This window comes from Mytilus edulis, chromosome 1, assembly GCF_963676685.1.
Source record: "Mytilus edulis chromosome 1, xbMytEdul2.2, whole genome shotgun sequence".
Lineage (NCBI taxonomy): Eukaryota > Metazoa > Mollusca > Bivalvia > Mytilida > Mytilidae > Mytilus > Mytilus edulis.
The window spans coordinates 52,312,566-52,337,367 of record NC_092344.1 but is presented as its reverse complement, the minus strand read 5'-3'; the positions used below and the strand labels follow the sequence as shown (position 1 = coordinate 52,337,367).

The window sequence follows — 24,802 nt, the reverse complement described above, 5'->3', positions numbered from 1 at the left end:
CTAAGTATCCTTTATTGCCCACTGGACATCTATTCTGTACAATAGCATATTTTAAATGCTTTAAACAATATTGATTCAAAATGGGTCAGATCTATTTTTAATGCTGACACAATATTCAGACACTGAATTAGCAGAAGATAATTGATATCATGTTTGACAGCAGTCATGTAAAGCCATTTTAATGTCTGAATTAAGTTGTGCTGACCAATAACTGTTATGTCTATATTTTATTACACATGTCATAACTTTTTTACTTCCAAGGGGTCTTCCAATTGGAAAAATTATCACCTGCAGTACAAATCCTTATGCACCTCAAATTCAGGAACACAACTATTTATAGATATAAAAAAAAAACTGTTTTCGATAAAATTAAACATCATGCTATATTTATTAATTGACAGTTTTTGAAGAACTGAAAACTGTACAGTGAATATCTTGATAGTTGACTCCATTCATGCCTGTAATTGAGAAATAGAATGTTTGGTTTCATATACTGGTATATTAATTTGTTTTTTTTGAATGTTTTTCAGGTAATTTTCAGGGTACTCCCACCATTCATTCCAATAGAAGATCCATACAACCCAAAAGTTCAAGACTTGCTCAAACTAACCAATTTGAGAGTTAATTTTACAGATTTGCACACTTTAGGTAATTGTTTTATATCATGTATATAGGCGAGTGTAATATTTGAAAAAAAACGTCTAGTTAAGGACTTTAATGCACCCACCTTACATATGGCTAATTTCTTTTTTAAATGAAAGAATAATGATTTAACTTTGATTTTTGCCCGGTCGTCACAAAATCGTACAGTGCAGTTTTTGTAAAATTGACGTTTATTTCAGAAATTACTTGAAAATTACAACATGTTTTTCTGGCAAAGGGAACTAGGCGTAAATTACAACATGTTTTTCAGGCAAAGGAAACTAGGCGTATCTCTTCTTTAAAGCAGAATAATTAAATGTATTAGATTCTTAAAATATTGAAAAACAGTCTTTACAAGTGTAAGTCCGCATGCTTTTGCAGTCATTCTAAATATTTGGCATTTTATACCAAAAAAAATTCATAATCCTAACCTTTTCGGATCTACAATTTAATTTTCATTAAATGTTTTTGCACTCTATCCGTTTTAGAACACACCAATTTACTCGTCAGTTATTGCTTTTTCATTCAAGACCAAGACTTTATCTCAACAATTCTTAAAATCACGAATTTCTGTAATTTTATGATGTTGGGTAAAATGACTATAGTTTCTGGAATTCCTTCTCTACGTTGTTATCGGTTTTTGACTGAATATTTTAGTCGATTTCCACGTACTTAATAGTGCTATTAGAGTACGACAAATGATCATATTTGAACGGTTCTATATATATCTTTAACTTCAGTGTAGCTAAAATAGATATAAAATCGTCCGAAACTAAGATCAAATCAAACTAAAACATAGTTTTTGAGTTCTGTCGAATTCACCCATTTTTGTCGAGCCTTCGACTTTAGTCGAAAAAGCGAGACTAAGCGATCCTACATTCCGTCGTCGTCGGCGTCGTCGGCGGCGTCAACAAATATTCACTCTGTGGTTAAAGTTTTTGAAATTTTAATAACTTTCTTAAACTATACTGGATTTCTACCAAACTTTGACAGAAGCTTGTTTATGATCATAAGATAGTATCCAGAAGTAAATTTTGTAAAAATAAAATTCCATTTTTTCCGTATTTTACTATAAATGGACTTAGTTTTTTCTGCGGGGAAACATTACATTCACTCTGTGGTTAAAGTTTTTAGAATTTTAATAACTTTCTCAAACTATCCTGGGTTTGTACCAAACTTGGACAGAAGCTTGTTTATGATCATAAGATAGTATCCAGAAGAAAATTTTGTAAAAATAAAATTCAATTTTTTCCGTATTTTACTTATAAATGGACTTAGTTTTTTCTGCAGGGAACCATTACATTCACTCTGTGGTTAAAGTTTTTAAAATTTAAATAACTTTCTTAAACTATCCTGGGTTTGTACCAAACTTGGAAATAACCTTATTTATGATCATAAGATTGTATCCAGAAGTAAAGTTTGTAAAAAGATTACTCTGTTTTTTTCTGTAATTTACTTTCAAATGGACTTAGATTTTCTTACAATCATAAAATAGTAACAAGAGGAATATTTTTATTGATTTTTTTCCTCATTGTTGTTGAGCCTGTGATTTACAGCAAAAATAGGCGAGACACTGGGTTCCGCGGAACCCTTACAAATTTTTAAATAAGGAATCGTATCGGAAAATTGTAGAAAATCTTTCATGTCCTGTCGACTTACGCGGCAGTAAATAAAGAGTATGATATACCTATTGACAAAGTTCTTAGATGTATGGCTTTAACAGAATGTAAAGTATCTATAAAAAGACATTTTTTTACTCCTTTTCATTTAGGTTTATCATAACAAATGCACCGTATATATGGACACACCTTTTATAACTATTAACAAGTTTTGCTGATCATGAGGTTAGGAAAATTGAAGATGGGGCATACATTCTACATGGTATTATTTTTTTTTTCTGGGGGTCAAACATTATTCAAGACAATGTCGACCTAACTACAGAAACAAAAAAAAGTTCTCTGTATGACTTGGTTTGGCTAAAAGGCAACATCGGACTGATGCCAATTATATTAACTGGTATGATGTCATCCGACTTTCTACAATATTTGATCTGCTCAGGCAAAGGTATAGGTAAAGGGGAAGGTTTGAGATCTAAAAAGAACATGTTTAACCCCGCCACATTTTGCGCCTATCCCAAGTCAGGAGCCTCTTGCCTTTGTTAGTCTTGTATGATTTTTATAAATTTTGAGGTCGTATATTGGTATGACGTTGTCATCTTACGAAGACACATTGTTTTTCGCACTATAACTTTAGTATAAGTAAATAGAAATCTATGAAATTTAAACACAAGGTTTATGAACACAAAAGGAAGGTTGGGATTGATTTTGGGGGTTTTGGTTCCAACAGTTTAGGAACTAGGGGCCAAAAAGGGGCCCAAATAAGCATTTTTCTTGGTTTTCGCACCATAATTTTAGTATAAGTAAATAGAAATCTATGAAATTTAAACACAAGGTTTATGACCATAAAAGGAAGGTTGGGATTGATTTTGGGAGTTTTGGTCCCAACAGTTTAGGAATTAGGGGACCAAAGGGTCCAAAATTAAACTTTGTTTGATTTCATCATAAATTGAACTACAGGGGTTCTATGATATGCTGAATCTAACCGTGTGTTTTGATTCTTTATTTTTATGCCCCATTTATGGGCATTATGTTTTCTGGTCTGTGCGTCCGTTCGTCCGTCCGTTCGTCCGTCCGTTCGTTCGTCCGTCCGTTCGTTCGTTCGTCCGTCTGTCCCGCTTCAGGTTAAAGTTTTTGGTCGAGGTAGTTTTTGATGAAGTTGAAGTCTAATCAACTTGAAACTTAGTACATATGTTCTGTATGATATGATCTTTCTAATTTTAATTCCAAATTAGAGATTTAACCCCATTTTCACGGTCCACTGAACATAGAAAATGATAGTGCGGATGGGGCATCCGTGTACTGGGGACACATTCTTGTTGGTCCTGTTTTCAAATTGGTCTACATTAAGGTCCAAAGGGTCCAAAATTAAACTATGTTTGATTTTAACAAAAAACTGAATTCTTGTGGTTATTTGATATGTTCTTAGTTGTTTTTTAGCTCACCTGGCCTAAAAGGCCATGTGAGCTTTTCTCATCACTTGGCGTCCGTCGTCGTCGTCGTCTGTCGTCGTTAACAATTTTTCAAACATCTGCTCCTCTGAAACTACTGAATGGATTTGAATGAAACTTAAAATGATTGTTCCTTAGATTATCCTGCACAAAGTGTGTGCTTCGATTTTTGATCCGTCAAAAAACATGGCCGCTGTTACTTAAAATAGAACATAGGGGTCAAATGCAGTTTTTGGCTTATATCTCAAAAACGGAAGCATTAAGAGCAAATCTAACAGGGGTAAAAATGTTCATTAGGTCAAGATCTATCAGCCCAGAAATTTTCAGATGAATCAAACAAACCATTGTTGGGTTGCTGCCACTTAATTGGTAATTTTAAGGAAATTTTGCAGTTTTTGGTCATTATCTTGAATATTATTATAGATGAAGATAAACTGTAAACAGCAAAAATGATCAGCAAAGTAAGATCTACAAATAGGTTAATATGACCAAAATTGTCAATTGACCCCTTAAGGGGTAAATGTCCTTTAATGACAATTTTTCACAATTTGTTCATCATATTTGCTAACTTTAAAAAATCTTCTCCTGAAACTACTGAATGGATTTGGATGAAACTTAGCATGATAGTTCCTTAGATTATCCTGCACAAAGTGTGTGCTTCGATTTTTGATCCGTCAAAAAACAGGGCCGCCCTTACTTTAAATAGAACATAGGGGTCAAATGCAGTTTTTGGCTTATATCTCAAAAACAATAGCATTTAGAGCAAATCTGACATGGGGTAAAAATGTTCATTAGGTCAAGATCAAAGTTAACTTTTTATACGACTGCAAATTTTGAAAAAATTTTCGTCGTATATTGCTATCACGTTGGCGTCGGCGTCGGCGTCGTCGTCGTCGTCGTCCGGCGTTTGAATACTTTTAGTTTTCGCACTCTAACTTTAGTAAAAGTGAATGGAAATCTATGAAATTTTAACACAAGGTTTATGACCACAAAAGGAAGGTTGGTATTGATTTTGGGAGTTTTGGTCCCAACATTTTAGGAATTAGGGGCCAAAAAGGGCCCAAATAAGCATTTTCTTGGTTTTCGCACTATAACTTTAGTTTAAGTTAATAGAAATCTATGAAATTTTGACACAAGGTTTATGACCACAAAAGAACGGTTGGGATTGATTTTGGGAGTTTTGGTCTCAACAGTTGAGGAATTAGGGGCCAAAAAAAGGGCCCAAATAAGCATTATTCTTGGTTTTCGCACAATAACATTAGTTTAAGTAAATAGAAATCAATGAAATATAAACACAATGTTAATGACTACAAAAGGAAGGTTGGTATTGATTTTGGGAGTTTAGGTCCCAACAGTTTAGGAATTAGGGGCCAAAAAGGGACCCAAATAAGCATTTTTCTTGGTTTTCGCACCATAACGTTAGTATAAGTAAATAGAAATCTATGAAATTTAAACACAAGGTTTATGACCATAAAAGAAAGGTTGGGTTTGATTTTGGGAGTTTTGGTGCCAACATAATAAGGGGCCCAAAGGGTCCAAAATTAAACTTTTGTTTGATTTCATCAAAATTGAATAATTGGGGTTCTTTGATATGCTGAATCTAACTGTCATGACTGTGTATGTAGATTCTTAACTTTTGGTCCCGTTTTCAAATTGGTCTACATTAAGGTCCAAAGGGTCCAAAATTAAACTTAGTTTGATTTTGACAAAAAATAAATCAGTTAGGTTCTTTGATATGCTGAATCTAAAAATGTACTTAGATTCTTGATTATTGGCCCAGTTTTCAAGTTGGTCCAAATCGGGGTCCAAAATTAAACTTTGTTTGATTTCATCAAAAATTGAATAAATGGGGTTCTTTGATATACCAAATCTAACTGTGTATGTAGATTCTTCATTTTTGGTCCTGTTTTCAAATTGGTCTACACTAAAGTCCAAAGGGTCCAAAATTAAACTTAGTCTGATTTTAACAAAAATTGAAATCTTGAAGTTCTTTGATATGCTGAATCCAAAAATGTACTTAGATTTTTTATTATGGGCCCAGTTTTCAAGTTGGTCCAAATCAGGATCTAAAATTATTATATTAAGTATTGTGCAATAGCAAGTCTTTTCAATTGCACAGTATTGCGCAATGGCAAGAAATATCTAATTGCACAATATTGTGAAATATCAATTTTTTTTTAATTAGAGTTATCTTTCTTTGTCCAGAATCAACTTAAATCTTTGTTATATACAATATACAATGTATATTCACTTTTTACTACCAACTGATAAATTAAAATAATCTTTACCATTCAGTGATAACAAGCAGTTTTTTTATATCTTAATATTTAATGATGTATTTAAATGAGTAGTTATTGTTGCAAACTCCATTAGAAATTTTAATTGAGATTAGTTTTGGAATAAGGGAAAGGGGGATGTGATTAAAAAAATTGGGTTCAATTTTTATACGACCGCAAAATTTGAAAAAATTTTCGTCGTATATTGCTATCACGTTGGCGTCTGCGTCGTCGTCGTCGTCGTCCGGCGTCCGAATACTTTTAGTTTTCGCACTCTAACTTTAGTAAAAGTGAATGGAAATCTATGAAATTTTAACACAAGGTTTATGACCACAAAAGGAAGGTTGGGATTGATTTTGGGAGTTTTGGTCCCAACATTTTAGGAATTAGGGGCCAAAAAGGGCCCAAATAAGCATTTTCTTGGTTTTCGCACTATAACTTTAGTTTAGGTGAATAGAAATCAATGAAATTTAAACACAAGGTTTATGACCACAAAAGGAAGGTTGGGATTGATTTTGGGGGTTTTGGTTCCAACAGTTTAGGAATTAGGGGCCAAAAAAGGGCCCAAATAAGCATTATTCTTGGTTTTCGCACAATAACTTAAGTATAAGTGAATAGAAATCAATGAAATTTTAACACAAGGTTTATGACCACAAAAGGAAGGTTGGGATTGATTTTTGGAGTTGAGGTCACAACAGTTTATGAATTAGGGGCCAAAAAGGGGCCCAAATAAGCATTATTTTTGGTTTTTGCACCATAACTTTAGTATAAGTTAATAGAAATCTATGAAATTTAAACACAAGGTTTATGACCATAAAAGGAAGGTTGGGTCTGATTTTGGGAGTTTTGGTCCTAACAGTTTAGAATAAGGGGCCCAAAGGGTCCAAAATTGAACTTTGTGTGATTTCATCAAAAATTGAATAATTGGGGTTCTTTGATATGCCGAATCTAACTATGTATGTAGATTCTTAATTTTTGGTCCCGTTTTCAAATTGGTCTACATTAAGGTCCAAAGGGTCCAAAATTAAACTTAGTTTGATTTTAACAAAAATTGAATCCTTGGGGTTCTTTGATATGCTGAATTTAAAAATGTACTTAGATTTTTAATTATTGGCCTAGTTTTCAAGTTGGTCCAAATGGGGGTCCAAAATTAAACTTTGTTTGATTTCATCAAAAATTGAATAAATGGGTTCTTTGATATGCCAAATCTAACTGTGTATGTAGATTCTTAATTTTTGGTCCAGTTTTCAAATTGGTCTACATTAAGGTCCAAAGGGTCCAAAATTAAACTAAGTTTGATTTTAACAAAAAATAAATTCTTGGGCTTATTTGATATGCTTTATCTAAATATGTACTTTGATTTTTGATTATGGGCCCAGTTTTCAAGTTGGTCCAAATCAGGATTCCATATCAAGTATTGTGCAATAGCAAGAAATTTTCAATTGCACAGTATTGCACAATAGCAAGAAATATCTAATTGCACAATATTGTGCAATAGCCATGATAGCAATTAATTTTCAATTGGAGTTATCTTTCTTTGTATAGAATAGTAGTTGATAATATATGTTGGAAATTTGCCAGACATGACTATGATGTCATTTTCTATTTTTATTTGCCAATAACTTTATGTAAATAACTTCATTGGAAATTTGCCAATATAAAATGTTGCTGATGAAGCTTTTTTTCCTTATCTTATCTAAAATGTTTTTAGATAATGTATGTTGGAAATTTGCCAGACATGACTATGATGTCATTTTCTATTTTTATTTGCCAATAACTTTATGTAAATAACTTCATTGGAAATTTGCCAATATAAAATGTTGCTGATGAAGTTTTTTTTATTGTTTTATACAATAAACAATGTATATTCACTTTTACTACCAACCAATCTTTACCATTCAGTGATAACAAGCACTTTATTTTACATTTTAATATTTTATGATGTATTTAAAAGAGTAGTTATTGTTGCAAACTCCATTAGAAATTTGAATTGATATCAGTTTTGGAAAAAGGGAAACGGGGATGTGAAAAAAGGGGGGGGGGGGGTTTAAATTTTTCTCATTTCAGATTTCATAAATAAAAAGAAAATTTCTTCAAACATTTTTTTGAGAGGATTAATATTCAACAGCATAGTGAATTGCTCAAAGGCAAAAAAAACTTTTAAGTTCATTAGACCACATTCATTCTGTGTCAGAAACCTATGCTGTGTCAACTATTTAATTTTAGATTTAAATAAGTTTGAAGAAGAAATCTTTAATTGATTTGTAAAATCTTGACATTTGTTTTGTGTAAAAAAAAACCATGTAATGTCAAAAATTTGATCACAATCCAAATTCAGAGCTGTATCACGCTTGAATGTTTTGTCCATACTTGCCCCAACTGTTCAGGGTTCGACCTCTGCGGTCGTATAAAGCTGCGCCCTGCGGAGCACCTGGTTTAGTTTTGGTCTATTTTTTTAATACTTTATGCATTAGGTCAACTATATTTGGTGTATGGAAATATTTTATGATCTATATGTCGGTTACGCAGGTTTTATTTGAACTTGACCTCATTTTCACAGTCCATTGCTAAGTTTTAAGTGTTTGTGTTTTGGTCTTATTTTCTTTATTTATAAACAGTAAGTCATATATATTTGTAATATTGAAGAATTGTTAGCTGTACATGTTTGCCTGGCATGGTTCAATATGTTCAATAAGGCATTGTTTACCAGGTGAGCGATTCAGGCTCTTGAGAGCCTCTTGTTTTATTATGGGCCCAGTTTTCAAGTTGGTCAAAATTGGGGTCCAAAATTAAACTTTGTTTGATTTCAACAGAAATTGAAAATATGGGGTTCTTTCATATATGCTGAAATTAACCATGTATTTAGATTTTTGATATTTGTTTAAGTTCTTAGACTTCATTCATTCTGTGTCAGAAACCTATGGTGTGTCAAATATTTAATCACAATCCAAATTGAGAGCTGTATCAAGCTTGAATGTTGTGTCCATACTTGCCCGAACTGTTCAAGGTTCAAACTCTGTGGACGTATAAAGCTGCGCACTGCGGAGCATCTTGTTTTATTTTAATGTCTTTCTTTTTCAGAGTTTTAGTATGACATCCATTATCCCTTCAAACAAGTATACATTTTGCTAGGGGTCAACCAAAGAACGCCTCAGGGTTTGGATGTTTCACGCTGCATTGATGACCCATTGGTGGTCTTCGGCCGTTTTCAGCTTTTTGACCGGATTGTTGTCTCTTTGACACATTCTTCATGTCCACTCCCAATTTTAAAATCAATCTGTAGTAGATCTTGTGTCCCCTTTAAGCAAAACCTCTGCTGTACTGATATATGCCCATGCCAAGGAAGTGGTCTTTGTATGAATATTTTGACCAATAAGAATGATGAGATTACAAGTTCAAACGAAGCTATGATATTCCGAGATCGCAATATTCCGACACCTAAATGGTCCGACATCCCATTGGTCCGACGTTTCGATCATTTAATTATACGATAACGGAATTTTAACATAAGAAAGCAAAATAAAAGGTTCAATATCAAAATAACCTTGTCCTTTCTTTAAAGTAGTAAAACAAGTTATAAAAAAAGTAAGTATACTAATGCCAAAGAAGCCGAACATCATCACCAGGGTAATTAAAAGTGTAAAGTAATTTGTCAAGTCTAAAATAGTGTTGTTTGATTAATTAGATATCATCTCAAGATACACTGCGGCCGACCAATGTAAAATCAATGAGCGATCATATTTTCCTTGTGATGTTTTATATCAAAATTCATGTCTATTTGTTGATATAAATATACTAGTAGCACTTTACTCAATTTAGTAATGTTAGTTATAGTACTCTTATCATATCTGATTTAGTGATATAAATGAAATTGCAGTATGATCCAGACTCAACATTTTGCACTACAATAATAAAAAGAAATCTGCCCTATTGTCTGATCTTGACACGGTTGGCAGACTTTCAAACTAACTGGAGACCATATACGTTTCCCACATTTTAATGTACAGTTCATCATGGGACTTTTCTATGAAATTAAAAATACGTCATATGTTATATTTTCCCCTTGCTTCAAACATTTTGTTTCTGATTATTTATATCAAACTTGCAGAGATATGCAATCAGTTGATATGGAGGTATTATAAGATTTAAATAATGCAAGGGCGACTACAGATAGTTTTGTGTTACTTAAGGAGGCTCCAGGGTATAAAAATTTCAGAAAAAAATTAAACATTTGTTTTTCATTACAAATTTTATTAATTACCTTTTGTAGTTGTTACTTTTATCATATGGTACAAAAAACATTTAAAACAATTAATTCGTGTTGGCCCCAGATGACTTTTAAAATGTAAACATCAATGAAAAAGTTCCAAATTATCTCCCTTTGGTGGAAAAATGCCATTTTTTGGCTTTAAAATTGAAATATCTTTTTTAACTAAATTATTGTAAAATTTGAGCAATTTCTGTAATAATTTTTTTTTTTTTTTTTCGATATTACCTTTATTTCTCCTATTAGTTCAACAGAAAAAAAAACACTTTTACAAAGATGTATGCTTCTTTCGAAGGCAAATTGTGAGCGCAAATGAACGATGTGCCCATTTTTATACGACCGCAAATTTTGAAAAAAATTTCGTCGTATATTGCTATCACGTTGGCGTCGGCGTCGTCGTCGTCGTCGTCGTCGTCCGGCGTCCGAATACTTTTAGTTTTCGCACTCTAACTTTAGTAAAAGTGAATAGAAATCTATGAAATTTTAACACAAGGTTTATGACCATAAAAGGAAGGTTGGTATTGATTTTGGGAGTTTTGGTCCCAACATTTTAGGAATAAGGGGCCAAAAAGGGCCCAAATAAGCATTTTCTTGGTTTTCGCACCATAACTTTAGTTTAAGTTAATAGAAATCTATGAAATTTTGACACAAGGTTTATGACCACAAAAGAAAGATTGGGATTGATTTTGGGAGTTTTGGTTTCAATAGTTTAGGAATAAGGGGCCAATAAAGGGCCCAAATAAGCATTTTTCTTGGTTTTTGCACAATAACCTTAGGTTAAGTAAATGGAAATCTATGAAATTTAAACACAATGTTTATGACCACAAAAGGAAGGTTGGTATTTATTTTGGGAGTTTAGGACCCAACAGATTAGGAATTAGGGGCCAAAAAGGGACCCAAATAAGCATTTTTCTTGGTTTTCGCACTATAATGTTAGTATAAGTAAATACAAATCTATGAAATTTAAACACAAGGCTTATGACCATAAAAGGAAGGTTGGTATTGATTTTGGGAGTTTTGGTCCCAACAGTTTAGGAAAAAGGGGCCCAAAGGGTCCAAAATTAAACTTTGTTTGATTTCATCAAAATTGAATAATTGGGGTTCTTTGATATGCCGAATCTAACTGTATATGTAGATTCTCAACTTTTGGTCCCGTTTTCAAATTGGTCTACATTAAGGTCCAAAGGGTCCAAAATTAAACTTAGTTTGATTTTGACAAAAAATGAATCGGTTGGGTTCTTTGATATGTTGAATCTAAAAATGTACTTAGATTCTTGATTATTGAAGTTTTTTTGGTCCAGTTTTCAAATTGGTCTACATTAAGGTCAAAAGGGTCCAAAATTAAACTTTGTTTGATTTCATCAAAAATTGAATCCTTGGGGTTCTTTGATATGCCAAATCTAACTGTGTATGTAGATTCTTCATTTTTGGTCCTGTTTTCAAATTTCAAATTCTACATTAAAGTCCAAAGGGTCCAAAATTAAACTAAGTTTGATTTTAACAAAAATTGAATTCTTGAACTCTTTGATATGCTGAATCTAAACATGTACTTAGATTTTTGATTATGGGCCCAGTTTTCAAGTTGGTCCAAATCAGGATCTAAAATTATTATATTAAGTATTGTGCAATAGCAAGTCTTTTCAATTGCACAGTATTGTGCAATAGCAAGAAATATCTAATTGCACAATATTGTGAAATAGCAAATTTTTTTTTAATTAGAGTTATCTTTCTTTGTCCAGAATAGTAAGCAAGAAATATCCTATTTGTGCAATAGCAAGAATTTTTTTTAATTGGAGTTATCTTTCTTTGTCCAGAATCAACTTAAATCTTTGTTATATACAATATACAATGTATATACACTTTTTACTACCAACTGATAAATTTAAATAATCTTTACCATTCAGTGATAACAAGCAGTTTTTTTACATCTTAATATTTTATGATGTATTTAAATGAGTAGTTATTGTTGCAAACTCCATTAGAAATTTGAATTGATATCAGTTTTGAAAAAGGGAAACGGGGATGTGAAAAAAAAGGGGGGGGTAAATTTTTCTCATTTCAGATTTCATAAATAAAAAGAAAATTTCTTCAAACATTTTTTTGAGAGGATTAATATTCAACAGCATAGTGATTTGCTCAAAGGCAAAAAAAACCTTTTAAGTTCATTAGACCACATTCATTCTGTGTCAGAAACCTATGCTGTGTCAACTATTTAATTTTAGATTTAAAAAGTTTGAAGAAGAAATCTTTAATTGATTTGTAAAATCTTGGCATTTGTTTTGTGTAAAAAAAAACCATGTAATGTCAAAAATTTGATCACAATCCAAATTCAGAGCTGTATCATGCTTGAATGTTTTGTCCATACTTGCCCCAACTGTTCAGGGTTCGACCTCTGCGGTCGTATAAAGCTGCGCCCTGCGGAGCACCTGGTTTTATTTTATTTTTCTATTAACTATAAGATAAAGTTAATTTATAGAAAAATATAGCGAAATCCTATATAAATGATTTAGACCTGCCCCTTAATGGTTGATTTCAAAGACTCAGAGAGAAATTGTTACGTGACATACGTAACCGTTAAAATCCATCAAAATTAATAAATAGTATGATAGAAATTTATTTTCCCAACAGTAATACAGTATTTCTATACTAAGTATTGTTTCGTTTTTATACGACCCCAAAATTTTTTTGGGTTGGTATGATGTTGTTGTTGTCGTCCGAAGACACTTTGGTTTCCTGATAATAACTTTAGTTTAAGTGAATAGATCTTAATGAAATTTTTTCAGAAGGTTCAATACCACAAAAGGAAGGTTGGGATTTTTTTGGGGGATGATGGTCCGAACCATTTAGGAATTAGGGGCCCAAAAGGGGCCAAAACAAGCATTTTTCTAGTTTCAGGATAATAACTTGTTCACCAGTATTTCAATTGCTCTGAAAGTATACTGCAATGTTTAAAATCACAAGTAGAAGGTTTGGATTCATTAAAGGTGTTATGGGGCCAAAGTGTAGGAATTAAGGGCCAAAAAGGGGCCAAAACAAGCATTTTTCTAGTTTCCAGACAATACCTTGTGTGTAATTGGATGGATCTCTCTGAAATTGTACCACAATGTACCATATAACAAAGGGGAGGCTGGGATTAAGTTTTGGGTTAATTGCCCAAAATATGTAGGAATTAAGGGCCAAAAAAGGGCCAAAAAGAAGCATGTTTCTAGTTTCCAAACAATCATGACAATAACTTGTGTTTAAGTGTATGGATCTCTCTGAAATCTAATACAAGGTTCAATATTACAAAGGAACGCACGGGATTGAGTTTAAGGGTTATTGCTTCAAGGGGGGGTTTCAATAAAATTTCTAATTTTGAAAAGTTTCAATAAGAAATATTCAATTGCACAGTATTGTGCAATAGATGTGTAAGATCATTCATTTTGTGGCAAAAACCTATATTATGTCAAAAATTTGATCACAATCAAAATTCAGACAGTATCAAGCTTGAATATTGTGACCATATTTGCCCCAACTGTTCAGGGTTCGACCACTGGGGTCGTATAAAGCTGCGCCCTGCGGAGCACCTTGTTGCATTTGTTTTGACTCGATTTTTCTACTGGAAGAATCCGTGAATTGAAATTGCACCCATGACCTTTGACCCCGATTTAAAAAAAATAGCACCATAATTTCTTTTGACGACCGGGATATTTAGAAAGTACACATTCTTAGCTTTCCAGTGATATATAATTCAGCCATATGTTAGGTAGGTGCATTAAAAATGTAAATTTGGCTCTCATATCACTCGCCTAATACAGGCATAATCATATATAATCTATATACATATAGTAGTGGCCAAATAAAGGTATCAGTATTGGGTGTGCTTATACAATCGAAACAAAAATTTGGCTTTCACCTTATTTTAAAAAAAATCTATATTCATTGGTTAAATTCGATACTTTATGCAAACTATATATGGTGTATGGAATATGTGACGTAATACTTGTAATAAAATCTATAACTTAAAAAATTCCAACATAAATTCAATCATAATCATAAACAGAAAAGCTGGTACTAAACATCAGCCTGTGTCTCTTTTCTAGTTCAGTAATAAATGTTTAAATGCAAGTAGAACTTTATCAATGACGTCACAATGTCTGAGGAGAAGTTATCAGCAATGTCATATTGTGTGTGGAGAAGTTTTTATCTCACTGTCTTCAACCATTAAAACTGTTTAATCGAGGGGAAATAGACCAGAATTGAAGCTTAAAACGAATCAGTGGGATTTCTGTATATGAGAAATAGCAAAGTATAAGCTGCTCATCACAATATGAAGCTTTTTTGCTTGTTTGCTGAGTTCACTCATTTAGAAGGGTAAACGTTGTGGCTTACAACTGATAATTTATGATACCCATGTGCAGAAAAAACCTTATGATCTTCACAAAATTAGATAGACACATTATACGATAAACAATACAGTAATATTGACAGCCATACTAGAAGCTTAAAATTGTTTTTCTATTGAAGGTGACACTTTGGTTGACAATAGACTAGAAATAAAAGAAAAGTATTACTATGCAATGTATGAAATGATTGTCAGAGGAAGTTGTAGCTGTTATGGTCATGCCTCACAATGTGTGCCTGTTGATAAGTACAAGGGCAAAGAAAATCAAGGCAATATGGTATTTATCTTAGAGTATATATGACTAAATTGTATCAGTTTTCTGTTTTCACAAATTACAATACCTGAAGCACCAGCTATTTGTATCTGCTATAGTTACAATCCTTAAACAAAGAAGTCCAAATTAAATTAACAACTTACTCTGTTAACATGGTTCAGAAATTCAATCCTGTAAAGTTTCAAAAGGTGTCAAATTTCAAGGGAATGATACAGCTGTATTCCTAAAAGAATTATAGTTTAAGTTAGTAAAATTTATTCAAACCACTATAAAATATGATTGTAATAAACTTAATCTGAATCATTAAAAAGGAACTGGTTCAGTTTTATAAACTTTGCAGCCTACAGCTGCTTTTAAAAAACCTGTAAATTTCAAAATTCAGCAAATGTTGTGATGCAATGCAAATAAAATTAGTTTCATCAGACACAAACAAGAATATCATATTTGATTATTTCAGGTGCATGGTAAATGTGTGTGTACACATAATACCCAAGGAGACAATTGTGAACGCTGTCTTGATTTTTACAGTGACCTTCCATGGAAACCTGCACAACAGAATAAACCAAATGCCTGTCAGAGTAAGTTTTATTGTGTTTCCTGCATTGCAGAGTTAGTACTTATTCTAGAAGATCACTTGTAATTGTGTTAAACTTGTCACATTTTCAACAGAAATCAAGGAGACTTCATAATTTTCAACATAGAGAGCAGTAACTCAAAAAGGTCTAAAACTGTCATATTTTTTAGGTCATGAATGATTTCAAATGCAAATAACAGAATTAAGATTATTTTATCAGCTGGACATAAGCTTTTACATGTTTTATTTGCTATGTAACACATGTATTTGCAAGTGTCCCCCTTTTATGACTGAAGAACATTAAAATTATTAAAATATATACATCTTTTTTTCTTTTTAGAATGTAACTGTAACAATCATGCAACAGAATGTCATTTTGACCCTGCAGTGTTTGTACTTTCTGGCAGGATCAGTGGTGGTGTGTGTGATGATTGCCAACATAACACAACAGGCAGGAATTGTCAGGAATGCAAAGAATACTTTTTTCAAGATCCCAATAGAGATATAAGAGACCCTGAGATATGTCAAGGTATCTTGATTTTTGTTTTGTTTAAATATCAAATTTCTCTCTCTCTGTCTGTTTGTTTCTTTTCTTATTGATAGTTTTTATACGCCCGTCAAAATTTTTCACATGTCGCACTGTATCTCAAAAACGATTCTTGATTATTGCTTAAAACTTTACACACTTCTTAGTTATATTAATCTTAATATCTGTATACTTTTTGGTGATGATTCAAAATTTCATTTTTGAGGTATTGAGTATTTTGTACAAAAAAAGGGGGAGTTTTTTTTTTTTATATGTCACGCTGTATCTCAAAAACGATTTATGATTATTGCTTAAAACTTTACACACTTCTTTGTTATATTAATCTAAAGATCTGTATTCTTTTAGGTGATGACTCAAAATTTTATTTTTGAGTTATTGATTATTTTGTAAAAAAGGGGAGTTTTTTTTTTACATGTCGCACCGTATCTCAAAACAATTTATAATTATTGCTTGAAACTGTAGACACTTCTTTATTATATTAATCTAAAGATCTGTTTACTTTTTGGTTTGATTCCAAATTTATTTTAGTGATATTTAGTTTTTTGTAAAAAAAAAAAGTGTTGAAAAGGGGGGGGGGGGGGGGGTGTTGCACATGTCCAGCTGTGTCTCAAAAACAATAAATGGTTATTGCTTAAATCTTTCTCAGAAACTATTTATGATTATTGCATAAATCTTCCACACATGACGTCCGGCGTATCATGCGCATATGGCGCAGCTGTTTATTAGTATTACATATTCACTTTAGCACTCTGTTTAAATACTTAGTGTAAAACTAAATGGGAAAACCAACGGTCTAATCTATATGAAAAAGAGAAAAACATATGAACTACATAAACAGACGAAAACCACTTTACATAAGATTCCCGACAGGTGCAAACATTTGCGGCGGGATTAAACGTTTTAATGGTACCAAACCTTCTCCCTTTTCTGAAACAATAGTATAACATCACAACATAGAAAGACACACTATAAAATATCAATTGGAAGACTTAACTCAATCAAATAAACAGGTTTTAACAAAGTTAAAGTATGAGACCGCTGTGAAATGTTAAACAATTTTTAGAAAATCCTCACTTATAAAAATTTCTCCGTCATATAATGCATAGGTAAATGAAAATAATTTAACACTGTTTTGTTATATTTCATGTAAAATTACTTGTGCATCACATTTTTTCACACAAATAACGTGTCATTATCCAGATCTGCTTCACCCATATTAAACAATTTAATTGTATTTTGAATCAAGATAGTGTTATCTCCCCTGATATTATATCATCTGTGTTCTTTCAGCTTGTGATTGCGATCCAGCAGGATCTGAGAGAGATGGACGATGTGATGATCATACTGACCCCTATTTTGGTTTGGAGGCTGGAAGATGTCGTTGTAAAGCTAAAGTAGAGGGAAAACGTTGTGATACTTGTGTTGATGGTTATTGGATGCTCAGTGAAGATAATACTGATGGTTGTCAAAGTAAGTTTTTCTTTCCAACAAATTGACCCTTAAACTTATGATTTATTTGATATCTCATGGTTGTTTATTTGAAATCACAGAATTTAATCATTCAGACATCTTGACACTGTTATGTATATAGAGATTCTTACATTGATATGAGTGGATTATCGGATTTATCCAATCGAGATAGTTAAATTATCAATTTTAAAGTCCTAGCCTTGGCGAGGACTTTAAAATTTATAATTTAACTATTTCGATTGGATAAATCCGATAATCCACGAGTAACTATGTAATATCTGTTTCTCTAATGTTTAAAAAATAAATTTTCTTTTTTTGTTAAACGAAAATCCACTTCGAGTGCCTTTCACATTCAACGAAGTTGTCAATTTCATTAACACCTGTCAGCATATTTTGATTCATCCAGTTAGCTAAAGAGGTTATGACCCTTAAAATCATCAAATGATCTTTTGAGATCACCGGCAACCACACGTTGATTAATTTTTTTTATACTATGGGTTCGGAAAGGGATAAATTTCCATAGAATTAGAGAAATATATGTATCTACTGGATGGTTGAAAACTTGATAATGTTTATCACATTTGATCTGGCTTGAATTCTTTGTACTAACTATACAGTCAAAATAATTTTAGCGATGTTGTTAAAATTTGATTATGATGAATGTTATTCAGGTGTCAAGGTAATGACAAATAGGTTGATAGTCAAGATCAAATCAGCAGTTTAAATAGGCTTATAGATGAACTTTTATCATTTTATTATGAAAAGTAACAAAAAAAATGAGACATTATTCTATGTTAACATTTTATTAGTATTCTGTTCTATTATAAATGTTTAAATTGCTACTATTTCAGATTTTACTCTACAACTTTACAGTGAATTTCATGATATGATATTCAAGTTTTGCTGGAATAATTGATATTTTTTATGTCTATATTTCAGTATGTGATTGTAATCTGTTAGGCACTATAGATAATATGGGCTGTGATAAACAGAATGGTGCTTGTTTCTGTAAAAGATTTGTCACAGGACAGAGATGTGATGAATGTTATGTGAGTATTTTGATTCAACATTTTATTAGATTTTAAAGCATTTTGAGTTATATTTAGAAAATTATACACCAAATTATTATGATTTGTTAACAATACCTTGAACAACTAATATTTGACCAATGACATAACTTAATTTTCATGTTGGTTTACAGACAATTATATTACTCATAATTCAGAATTTCAAGTAATGAAATTGAATTTTTAACTACTGGATATTACCTCATGTATTGTTCATATTTTAGAAGCAATTGGATACAAATAGGTCGTGATAATGTGGTTGGCTTTAACAGTAAAATTATTTGAGGGGAAATTTGTCCTGAACTCTGCCAGGTCGTAGGATTTCCATTTTCAATGATTTCCTTGATTGTAAAAAAATGAAATGATTATACCCAACTTAATTAACTAACATCTTCCTATGATTAGTTTTATACTGCAGGGTAGAAGAATAAAACAAAGCAATAATCAGATTTGTTCATATGTACATTTATAGTTATTATTGTTTTGCTATTGTAGCCTGGATATTGGGGATTAAGTTCTGATGTCAGTGGATGTCGACCATGTGATTGTGATGTAGGTGGTGCAACATCTGAAGAGTGTGACTCCATTAGTGGACAGTGCACCTGTAAACCAAACATAATTGGTAGGAAGTGTGATCAACCACGTTCTGAATATTTCTTTGGCAAATTGGACTACTTCTTGTATGAAGCAGAGGAAGCTTTGGGTATTGGAGTAAGTAACTACACTAAGCAGTCGATAAAAACCCTACTACAGTGAGTGACCCATATTCGCTGCGTACTTCGTTCATTTCCACTTTCATTAGTCCTGCATTCGAATATTTGGAACTTTTTATGAAAGTTACAGAAATTTTACTGTATGAAAAAAATGTTTGATAAAAGAATTATCTTCAAAACATTGGTTAATTGTTCTAAAAATTAACTCAAACTCAAGAGGAAATCAAGTTGTGTGTGTACCATGGGGACACATTTTCGCCGCAATGTATGATATGACCATCCTCATTATCCAGGTATATTATAAAAACAAATGAATAAGCTAGAGAGATCATTCTTTACAATTTTTCTCACAAATATTTACTTTAAGACTGGGCATATAAATCTTACATAATAGCCAAAAATTGTTTAAAAACACCTGCATATTTCTTTATATGTTAGTATAACCTTGGAAATGGGGTAAAGAGGAATATCAACCATTTGAGACATAAAAAACAGCCTTTACCATCTATTTTGGCAAATACTGGGTAAAGACATACAAATTTTACAGAAAAAATAGCAAAATGGCACCCATTCTAAGTCTTACCATACAATGTATATAGATACAGATTTTATTTATTATTATAATGAAGTGACTTTATTTTGTCAATAAACTCTGAGGTGTAGAAATGTCATGACCAACTCCCTGGAATGACTGAATGAATGTTGTTGGTCTTGGTTGCTCATGGAGAAGTAAATAATGTTGCTTGACAATGTTCAAAAGGGAAAACAAAATATAGAAGAAAAATCAGAATTTAAGTTATGATATCAAGAAAAAAATATCAATGAATAAAATGAAAACAACTTTTACCACATCTTCTTACATCTATTCAAGTAAAAAACATCAATGATCAATTTGGGAATGACACATTTTAAATAGATCCATATACAGCAGAAAAAATACATTTGTTGTTAAATTTGTTGGTTTATTCCTGATCATTTATCAGTTTAAAAGTCAAATTATTTTGAAGTTATGGAATTTTACAAAACTTTTACAGAAATATATTTTTTTTTTGCATCTTAGTGATAAATGGGCAAGGTATTTTTTTTACACTTGACAGAAACAGTGCAAATTTTAAGATATGTTAAGTATAGCATATAAGTCAAAATATATTTTGTTCTTTACAGAATACACGGCCATATATAAGAGAGCCTAGACCAGGGCTTCAGAGTTGGACAGGCAATGGATTTATGCAAATAATGGAAGGAGACATCATTGAATTCACTGTGAATGATATTGTGTTCCCCATGTATTATGATATTGTTATTAGATTTGACCCCAGAGTAGGTATTTGTAGATTATTTAGTCATATTTTATAAGAAATTCAGGTATTTTTGTTTAAAGTGCAGAAGGACACAGAAATACTGTCTGTCAACTACTTTTTTAAGGAATTATGCCCCTTGGAGATATTTATTATGTAGAAAATTGTGTTGTAAGCACTCTGACATGTACAGTTCTTGCCAGATTTTTATGAAATTTATATAACAGGTTCTTATTGTCAATGTTTGGATAAGTTTAAAACTTCAGTGCCAATTAACTATTTCTGAAGTTAAAGGAGATATTACATGGAAAATTACTTTGTAAGTGCTATCATGTACAATTCAGTAAGTGGAACTTAGGTTGACAAAATCATGCAAATAAATAGAATTTTTTTTTCTTTTTAAATTATGCAAACAACCATAAGTTAAATATACATATATGATCCTTTTGTTCATGAAAATAGCAAAATTCCCCTTAAAATTTTTGATACTAATTATCAATCATAAAAGTCAAATGAGTTACTAGAAGCTACCTAATGTTGGTCAAATGATATGATTGAGATTTCAGAGTAACATCTGATGAATTTCGACCACACAAAATTCAATAAATAAATTTAAAAAAACTTATGTGAAGGACTAGATAACTTAGTCAGATATATTTTGTAAGGGCATCTTTCATAGACTACATATCATTCAGCAATGTTCTCACAGTATGTTATTTTCATATTGTCATATTTTGAAACTTCGTTTTCTGATATTGAAACAATATTTGGATTAATTGCAGATGCCAGAATTATGGGAAGACATTAAAGTTGATGTTATTCGCTCACAGACAGTTGATCAGACAGGACCATGTGCTAATCATAGACCTGCAGATGACAAAAAAACTACGGTGTTACAACCTGGTAAATACTAACTTGAAAACAAGGCTATGTTGTATGATTGAAAATGAGACAATGTTTGGTCTTAAACCTGATTGCATTCCTACAAATTTCAAAGAATATTAATATGTTAATTATTAAAGACTTAAAAAGAAAAAAGAAAATACCTTTAGGCAAAATTTGTCAAATGGCTGAAGTTAGCGAAAAAATCTCTGAATTTTATTCATATTCATTATTGGTGATATTAACTTTTTGGCATCTTAGAAAAAGGACACTGACATTAAATCAGTTAAATGATTATTAACATTATTGGCATGCTGATTTAAAAACAGATAATGTCACGTTGATTGACATTGAAGCATAACCTATTATTATAAATTTTCGATTCAAATTAAATTCCTACAGGAAAATTTCTTTCATACATATTGTTGATCCAACTATAGGTTGCACTTTGTAAAAACAGCTGTTTCTCAGACCACTCCTTTTGGGGAGATCTAGAATAGTCATAGAAAATTAATTTTGTTTACATACTGGTTCCCAGTTATGCTCTCTGTGTTCCATCTCATAGAGACATAACTTGGGAATGTTACCAGTAAATATACATGTGCATATTGTTTACATAAAAATCTGTGGTAACCCTTCATTCAAGGTAGGGGTAGTTAAGAAAATTAGTGTTAGTTTAAACTCTGAAAAGTTCAGGGCATATAAACATTGAAAATATGCTGCACAGCCCTATATTTTGACCTTTGAAAAACATTGTAGTGCATATGAACTTTCAATTCTTGATAAGATTTTTTTCAAAACTTCATAGTAAAAGTGGTACAGTTTTAGCCGTAAAAGGAGTTCCTATGGGAAATTGCATTGTCAATATTTACAGAAATGCAACCTGAAGATTATATATTTATGTCATTAAACTTGAATTATTTTTTTTCAAAATTTTCTTTCTTAGATGTGTAGACATAATGTTTTGCTTGACATTTATGTATATATTTTCAGGTAGTAGATACTCAGTGGTCAGTCCAGCAGCTTGCTTAGAACCAGAGAGAGAATATAAGATCAGAATTAAATTCAATAGTTACAAGACTAACCAGGCTACACCTGATGCAACTACACTCATTGATTCTGTAAGTACCTGTGTGTTTGGAGTACAGACTTATTTTGATTTCAACATTTGCACTATATTATCAAAACGCATACATGCAGGACTTATCTGGTATCAGAATAGTTTATAGAATTATATGCCTACAAAAACTTGTTTGTCATCAATTTTGTTATTTGATGTCCAGGTTGCAGGGAAGACAAATTGTTCCACATTAACATTACACATTTTATTGTCCCTATTGGACAAATACTCAGAAAATGTAAGTAAGGTTATGTCTTCAAACTAGAATATAAGGCAGGGAAAATTAAGTCATAATTCCATCACTTTGGAAAAATGGTGTGACAGTTAAAAAAATTAATGAAATTATTTCCAAATTTCCTCTTTAGCATACTTGTTTATTTTGTTTTACTGAAATTTAAGTGATATTGTTATAAATGTTAATAAATTCATTGTTTTGTGATTGCAGATTGTTTTGACTCCAAACATAGATAGTATTCCAATATTTCATGGTATTGGTTATCCAGAATACATGAAAAATGAATTTATTCGTTACCGATGTCGTGAATCTCAATTGTCAGTCTATCAGCCAGAACTCCAGGACTTCTGCAGACAGCTTACCTTCAGTATTTCTTCCATTATTCACCAGAAAGCTCTTGGTATGTAAAAATTATATCGGTTTAAAAACTAAAAAACAACTTAGATTACCTTTTAACCCTTTCGCCGATGAGTCCCGGTTTACTGGGATTTACGCTTCAGACTGCTGACGACGAGTCCCGTTTTACCGGGATCAGAATACATCTTTTATATTTCCCGCTCAAACAGTGCAAACATGAGTTATCTTTCTTTGATGAATAACCCGGATGAAAGTGTAAACATGACGCTTCAGTTTGTTGAAAACCGTGTCAAAATCAGAGGAAATTTACGGAATTTACGAGAATTTGAAATGAGGGAACAATTTTTTGGAAAGAATATGGAAGAATTGAAGCCAAACTAGTATACTTTTTTGACATAAAATGTCGTTTTATGTTCAAAACACTTGGAATGGACATCGTTCAGTGTGAGGAATTTGTACAGCCTCATAATTTTTTTCAAAATTTTGCCATTTTGGGTTAAAAAAATTACGATTTGGGGTCAATAACCAGAATTTTGAGAATTTCACTGAAATAATGCCGAAAAATTGAAAATTTGAATATTTTATGAGGAAAAAATTATCAAAACATAAAAAAACCTGTGAACTTGGTGTTAGTGAATGAAATAAATAAACAAATAACCACAAACAAGTTTTTATTGACATTTATTATGAAGATCTCTCACTTGAGTAAAAGTAGCCAGGGAAGCCATCGTCTCAGAGTAGCTTCTATCTGGGCAGCAATCGGTGAAAGGGTTAAAATAAATTTTTCCAAAATCATACTCATACACCATACAATATTGAAGTTTAAAAATGATATCATGGAACCCTTACAATAAAACAATATTTTTATTAAAAATAAGGTGAGAAATATCTCCTTCTTTTATATAGGTATTATTTTCACATGGACTTCAAATTTCATGGTTTATAAAAGATGAGGAGAACCAGTAGTGTAATAGTAATATGAGGTCACAGAAAAAAGTTAAATATTGACCATTTTCAAATGTGTTATAAAGGAAGATTGTATTTCAACAAAGGAAAAATATATATTACAAAATCCTACTTTCAATCAATGCAATTGTGGTAATCAAATGTATAACATAAGAAATTGATTCTAATCTGTATAAATATTGTTAATTTTGATTATAGAGTGTCAATGTGATCCAATGGGATCTTTAAGTAGTGAATGTGAATATGCTGGTGGTCAGTGTAGATGTAAACCTAATGTTGTTGGTCGCAGATGTAACAAGTGTGCTCCTGGTACATACGATTTTGGACCAGATGGATGCAAACGTAAGTTATCAAAGTATAAGCAACTTCAAAACTACAGATCTTCCAACATTAAAGGAAGTAGAAGTGCAATGCTTTCACTTGAAAGTTGACAGTAGGATAGAAATTTTACTTGCTAGGAAACAACCAGTAAAATGTCTGGGTAGGTTAAGGGTGACTTATCTTCTTGTAAACTTGATACCTCGTGAACTAGCAAGTTAAAAAGCAGGCAAGCAAGGTCCATATTGATATCATATTAGCATGTTCTCCTGATATACATGTACATGTTATATTTTCTACTGGATGTTAAACAACAATTTACCCTCATTATAAGATGCTGTAAGT

General features: G+C 31.7%; 1 protein-coding gene across 2 annotated transcripts in view; it reads left to right on the top strand.

The window, feature by feature from the left end:
* The window catches only part of LOC139513760 (laminin subunit beta-1-like), a 64,107-nt gene that overhangs the window by 19,228 nt on the left and 20,077 nt on the right, over positions 1-24,802 (top strand). For both annotated transcript variants that reach the window (XM_071302548.1, XM_071302558.1), the window contains exons 4-15: positions 531-648; positions 14,759-14,913; positions 15,368-15,488; positions 15,825-16,013; positions 17,322-17,501; positions 18,441-18,550; positions 19,064-19,279; positions 20,446-20,601; positions 21,362-21,482; positions 22,455-22,582; positions 23,027-23,216; positions 24,338-24,481. In XM_071302548.1, the coding sequence (XP_071158649.1) occupies positions 531-648; positions 14,759-14,913; positions 15,368-15,488; positions 15,825-16,013; positions 17,322-17,501; positions 18,441-18,550; positions 19,064-19,279; positions 20,446-20,601; positions 21,362-21,482; positions 22,455-22,582; positions 23,027-23,216; positions 24,338-24,481 (1,828 nt within the window). The remainder of the gene's footprint in view (positions 1-530; positions 649-14,758; positions 14,914-15,367; positions 15,489-15,824; positions 16,014-17,321; positions 17,502-18,440; positions 18,551-19,063; positions 19,280-20,445; positions 20,602-21,361; positions 21,483-22,454; positions 22,583-23,026; positions 23,217-24,337; positions 24,482-24,802) is intronic.